The following is a 6,543-nucleotide window of genomic DNA, read 5'->3' as shown; positions in this document are numbered from 1 at the left end:
CATGCTATATGTATGTGGCATGATGCTCCAGTGCTAGACATCACTATAAACTGCCACATTGCAGACATTGTAGCAATATGACTGAAAAATTGTTATAGCTATGTTAAAACTCCAAATCACACTCACACACACATGATACGTGTTACTACCTTAGGATATGCGTGTGTACATGGGAAGAGATGCACTTATTGCTGTTACAATACAGGACTGGACTGGGATAACTTTATCGTGTAGTCTTCTTAGCAAGTGCCATATACACAACACAAATCGTATATAGTACAAGTATCTATATTACCTTCATGACTGAGTTCTACAGTATTTATTGTAGTGCACACATATACATAATACATATACCCTGATATTTTTTAAATCTTTGATTATTTGATGGGTAACAATCTTATTTTTTCTCGATGTATGTGATATTAAATTTATATGACTGTCATCGCCGAGTCTGGGGACAGGTTAACACCAAGATCCACTTCCTGACAATAGATATTCTCAGCATGCCTGAGCTAAGAGAAACCACAAAGCACCTATGAAAGAAGTAATTGAAGAAAGAATGATTCATAAATAGGTTCTACTACAATATCAAAATAACAGTAACAGGTCAAATGAATGTCCCATTTTATGAGGCTGCCTGTTTTTGAAAACCAGATTTATAAAATAATGCCACACGCAGTTATTGAATATTAAAAAGCTGGGTTAATTGCCTGCTCTTGAACAGAAAACAAGTATCAAAAAATGTATTTTACAAAAATGGGATGAACGAGTTTAAAAGAAACTTTGAACATAAAAATACCAAAAGAAGTATTTAAAAATGTTAAAATGCCGCCGCGAGTTTGTAAACACGCGACCTTTCGTTTGGAAGCCGGGTTGCACGTCCTAGGAGAGGAATGATAAAAAAGGTTTCAACGTAAAATATTAAAGTAAAACTTAGAATTTAAAATGGAATTTAAAATGGATTGGATGAGCGAGATTAAATTAAAGTTGAACATCAAAATACAAACAAGCACAAAATATCTGGTAGTATCGAACTTGCGATCACTTGTTTGGTAAGCCGAACTCGCAAAACGAAAGACAAAATGTGGGTGTTTATAAATAAGATAGCATCTTTGGACAGACCACATACAATGAAAGTTGGCCTTTTTTGCTGGCAGAAGTGTTGGTTATCTCTTTAGCAGGTTTTATTGCATAAGCACAAGAATGTATAATGGAGAATATGATGTTACTGTTTAAGGCACTTAACAGGGCGTATCACATGAACTCAATATTGCACATGACGAACACTACTTCTCAGTCCCTCCAAAAAAGAAAATAGACATGCACAGAGATATATAACACGTCTATGCACAGACACAATTTTAAAAGCAAAATTTTACACACTATCTGACAAAGAACGTGCAATATACTTAAATGTTATCCTAAACTAACCTTGAATTATATCACCTACACGCATATTAGCAATTGCAATGAATATCCGCCACACTACTGTTTACATTCCCCACCCACATATATTATTTTGTAGAACTAAAAATAAAACTAAACTTGTATTTTTGAAATATAAATTGAAATATGTCTTTCGAAAAAAAAACGATAGTATCAACTCCTGTTCATAAGTACGCTGATATTAATATCGTCTTTCACAACAGTTCTCAGCTGATGAGCCGGTTTCCGAGCTGTCAAAATCTAGAGCATCGTTTGACAACGTCTCAAACCGGTATGGCTGAAATTTTGAGGAACGAGAATGTCTGTCCATACCTGAAATAGGTTTATTACCAAAATGACTAAATTCAGGAATAAAAAAGTACACAACAAGGCTGACTAGCAATTGTTTCAGCTGTCCCGTCTCTGACGTCACACAGTCCCATGACTAGGAAGCTTATTGATCTTCGAAACAGTTGAAAGATCTCGTATACTTCAGTCATTTTTCAGACACCTACAATAATACGGTTGGTTCTATGCATAAGAGACGTATTTAATCACATTTTTAATGTTGAATATTAACAGAAGAGCAAACTTTTTCAAACCCTTTAAAGAAGTTGAAGTAATTTTACAACCATCCATTAAGAAAATGACAAATGTATCACCATTTTTTTAAACCACGACTCTATTCCCAAAATGTACATGTGGTTTTCTTTCACGTATTGCCAAAACAATATACAATACAACAATATGCATGAACACGTTTCAATGCCCTGTGTTAAGAATTATATATTAGTTACTGTGAGCACATTAACAGAGCGGATTTAATTGCAATTACAATATATTTAAAAACGAGATAATTATTACACTTGTACGAAAAAGAAATGTAAAAATGTAATACAAACAAAATTTAACACCGATTACATCGATAATTCAATTCGCAAACGTTGTCACTTCTGTAAATTGTTGTTGTTGATAACAATGTCATTCGATAAACACGTATTGTTTTCAAGAAATATGTTTGTGGATAGATATTTTGCCACAAAAGAGAGAGAGAGAGCTATTGGTGGGGGGCAAGACAATATTATTGTAGAGGGCAGAGCATTTTTAATTCGTCCTTTACTCAGATCGGAACTAGGGTCCACGGATAACAGCATTGATCACCTGGCCTGCACGTACCAATACGCACATCTCCACATAAAAAATGGAAATCTCCGTGGATTTGCGAGTAGCATAACTACTCTAATGTTGATACAGTAATTAACTCTCATCTAAATACGCAGTTACTCCGAATTTCTCTGACAGAAATCAAGGCATAGGGGCTATTATAGAAAGATACATTACAATTCATTAGTTTATTATCATAAGCATTTACATACTTATAAAAATATTACAAATAGTGCATGGTTACCAAATGTTGTAGGTACATCTTCAAACATAAATGCAATACACAAATCGTCAGGAGCAGAAAAGGAAAGAATAGACAAATTTAAACAATCTATGAAGAAATTACTTTAGAAATAATAATCTATCTCTAATTTTAAACGCATCCTAAGCAAATTTCTCCAGTTAACATATTTTCTTATTTCAATGTACTTGTGCATGGATGGTTTCTTCGAGAAGTACTTTCGAATGAGATTTCCCATGCAAGCTAGTATACACGGGGTATACTAGAGGACGAAAATAAATTCTCTAATCTGTATATACTATTCTTTCTCCATATACAATTTCACTTTGTGCTAACACGCATCCTCAGTAGAATATGGGGATAGCACTTTCCGTTGTTGCTACCAAGCGGGAAAACTCGTCAACTTCTAACTTCATCTTTGCCCCATTAAGCCTCTGACAAAAATATTTCAGTTTTACCTACCTACCTACCTACCCACCTACTTACCTATTTACCAACCTACCTACCTACCCATTCACTATCCACCCACCTCACCCAGTATATATATCTATATGTCTGTCTGTCTGTCTATCTAGCTATCTATCGATCCATCCATCCATCCATCCATCCATCGATACTGAAAACATTCCTTGTCGATGAAGATATCAACAGATTGTGAATTATAGGTGTCCATTAGGAAGGTCATCTGAAATAAATTAAATTGCTTATAAAATACATACCGAGATTACGATTTACCTTGTAATGATAACTATAATAATTAAAATTGGACATGACTTACTTTTCTTTTGCTTATAAACAGTGGTGTAGTGCTAAATAAATAAGTGAGAGAACGCACGTTACTCAGTTGAGGACAATAACTAGCGCAAAAAGTAAGGGAACGCCGTTTCCACGCGTTCACACAGTACTTTTCCCCTGGTTGTAACCCTCTCTTATTTGTAACAATTACTGATTTCCTAATAAAGTAAAGAAACAAATAATTGGCATTCAGTTCAACGAGGGAAAAAGTGGTGCTGAATGAGTATTGAAAAGATTATATCAATATTTGTTTTCACATTCTTCAGGTCACTGCAGTTTTACAAAGAGTTTTCAGATCACCGGACAGTTTTTGTCAAATATGAGACGTTGTATTTTAACAGCCGGATTTGTAGTGTCGATAGCGCCAGCAAGTTGGGTTTTGGCCGCTTCGGAAACCCCAGTCGTTCTCGACAATCAAGCCTTGAGGGTTAGCTGCTGCTGAAGCACTCGTTGTTTTCCGATAACCGGAAACAATACCCACATGACCACCCGTTGCTATGACATCACCCTTCACGGGGCTGTTGCATCTTTCCCAACAGCGGGAGGTGCCCAAGTACCACGAATTCGGATTGGCCCATTCTTCTGCTCCAATCGGTGAATAATACCAAAACCATCTTGAAAACAAAAAGAAAAAAGCTAGAAATCAATTTTTCTTAAATAATGGTCCAATTGGCTATATAATGAATTGCGAGGTAGTCAGTGGAATGGTTCCCCAACCCACTGCTACCTATATACGAATAATAATAATAATAATAATAATAATAATAATAATAATAACAATAATAACAGAAAATAAACTAGATGTATAGCCAACAATACCAACAAGTTTTAAAAGGTTTACCACTGTTTTGTGTAATTACGCTAAATCAGTTCAGTTAAGTTTAAAGCCCATGATGTGAATATTAGCTATTTAGGAATGTACAGCTCGGGTTGCCTAGTGGTTAACGTTTCCGCCTCGCGGGTTCGAACCCCGGCCGGGTCGTACCAAAGACTTCTAAAAATGGTACTAACAGCTGCCTCGCTTGGCGCTTAACATTAAGAGGTTAGTGTTATGATTGGTTGGACTAGTGTAGGAATAATGTGACTGAGTGGGACATCATGCTACATGTCTGCGGCATGATGCCTCAGTGCTCGACATAACTATAAACTGCCACAATGCAGACATCGTAGCGATATGACTGAAAAATTGTTAAAGCTACGTTAAAAATCCAACAAACACACACACACAGAAAGAGAGAGAGGAATGTTCCTGCCTTCGTGCATATTCTCATATTTTGGTCATTTAAAATATATAGGCCTGTCATTTTTGTGATTACTCATACATGGACTATATTCACAGATCTCATATTACCTCGTTATACAATAGTATCTACCTGACTCAATTTTTAATTCAAAAGCAATCACGCAAAGTTTATATGGTCTAATAACTTTTAATTGTCTCAGTTTAAAACAAATAACAATAGAGGATTCCTTATGTTCATGTTTTTGCATTCGACTATATTTATTTGCTAACTTGTAGCTTTATGTTTGTCAACCATTTTTCCTCAAGTTGTTCATGCCTTTAACCGTTGCTGGAATGTAATGAGATTCATCTCTGATATCCGCGGAAGAACGTTGTGTTCTTCGTCTCCTTGGGCAAGACAGATAAATAAAAGTGTCACGGTGAAGAGTTTGAGAACAGAGATGGCAAATAAAAACGAATTTTTGTCAAACAGCACTTGTACAGAGCGCATCAAACTGTGAATATCTTAGACACATATCTCAGATCTATGATTGCACTGGATGATAGGAATTCAGTTTAAATACTTACCATTTGGCTTGTAAGTTCAAGCCTTGTCTTGGAATCACAAAATACTGAGTCTGAGTTTGAGACTGAGTTTCAGCCAGTCAGAAACAGAACTTTCAAAGTAACTTCATTTGTGATTGGTGAACAAAAAACGATATCAGGCTGAAACCCAGGGCTGTATGATTTCCACACCAGATTCTACCTTGCTCGCAGTTAGACCGCGTAATATAGGGGTAAATGTTAGTATTTGCTCAACAAAACAAGAAAAGAGAAAGCCTACCTGTTTGGGGCGGGGCAAGTCTCCTCCTTTAGAACATCTGCAACAAAAATGTTGCATTTGTTGGTGTTTGTTCCAGTCACGTGACTACTGGAATACAACCACTTCCGACTTGACATGTACGACCGGGCTCTGTTACCAATTCTCTCCCCAGACGATGAAGCCTGGCACACCTGAAAATGATTTTGGAATATTATGTACCTACATGTAGGTAATTTTCCTAAGAAATTTTCATAGCACGCTTGGATAAAGTCTTTTTAATAAATTATAGAACGTTATGCACAAGTAAATTGTCGGTCATTACAGACAACACATTTTCATTCGTGTTTGTTTAAAAAATGACATGTAGAATTGTTTTAAAACTGAATCTAGCTATTTTCAAACGTCCGGCATATCTCAAACACTTTACCAATAATACTCACCAGACAAATACAAAGGGCCACGAAAAGGCTCAAGATAAGTTTCTTGTGACACATGGCTGACAGTCAATTGATCTCTGTGACTACAACGTTCTTTATATCTGTATTTATAACAGTGGGCGAAATAAAATCATCCTTGTTTAAGACCTATTTATACTTGTCTTAGTGCCAACAGGAGGAAACGATCTTTTCAGAGAGTTTTGTTTACAGTTATATTACTTATTGAATTCGACCTTGCTATGACCTATACGTTTTGTGTTTAGTACATTGTTTTACTTATACAGTATAGCTCGTCAGCGATCTTTGGAGAGGATTGTACTCTTGCGCTCCCTATTCTCAGTGTAGCGACATGCCTTAAATAGCGGTAATTGGAAGCATGTCAGTATCTCGTACTTTCGCATCCATTGCTGCAGTAGTAGATAAGTGATTATCAGCA

At 36.0% G+C, this 6,543-nt stretch overlaps 1 protein-coding gene across 1 annotated transcript; it reads right to left on the bottom strand.

The window, feature by feature from the left end:
- Positions 1–2,762: 2,762 nt before the first annotated feature.
- LOC149770091 (uncharacterized) lies at positions 2,763–6,283 on the bottom strand. The gene is made up of 3 exons (XM_089949407.1): positions 6,111–6,283; positions 5,692–5,861; positions 2,763–4,239 (listed from the first exon to the last, which is right to left on the bottom strand). The coding sequence occupies exons 1-3, from the start codon at positions 6,162–6,164 to the stop codon at positions 3,960–3,962; spliced, it is 504 nt and encodes a 167-aa protein (XP_089805533.1). The 5' UTR covers positions 6,165–6,283; the 3' UTR covers positions 2,763–3,959.
- Positions 6,284–6,543: the final 260 nt, after the last annotated feature.

Source organism: Sinohyriopsis cumingii, unplaced genomic scaffold, assembly GCF_028554795.1.
Source record: "Sinohyriopsis cumingii isolate HCF-2022 unplaced genomic scaffold, ASM2855479v2 utg002708l, whole genome shotgun sequence".
Lineage (NCBI taxonomy): Eukaryota > Metazoa > Mollusca > Bivalvia > Unionida > Unionidae > Sinohyriopsis > Sinohyriopsis cumingii.
This window is presented reverse-complemented; position numbering and strand designations above follow the sequence as displayed.

Excerpts from the sequence above, each read along its gene's own strand:
- LOC149770091 (XM_089949407.1), bottom strand. The coding sequence starts at position 6,164 with ATGTGTCACAAGAAACTTATCTTGAGCCTTTTCGTGGCCCTTTGTATT. Across the intron at positions 5,862-6,110 it reads TGGCCCTTTGTATTTGTCTG|GTGTGCCAGGCTTCATCGTC; the intron begins GTGAGTATTATT and ends AATCATTTTCAG. Across the intron at positions 4,240-5,691 it reads ACTTGCCCCGCCCCAAACAG|ATGGTTTTGGTATTATTCAC; the intron begins GTAGGCTTTCTC and ends TTTGTTTTCAAG.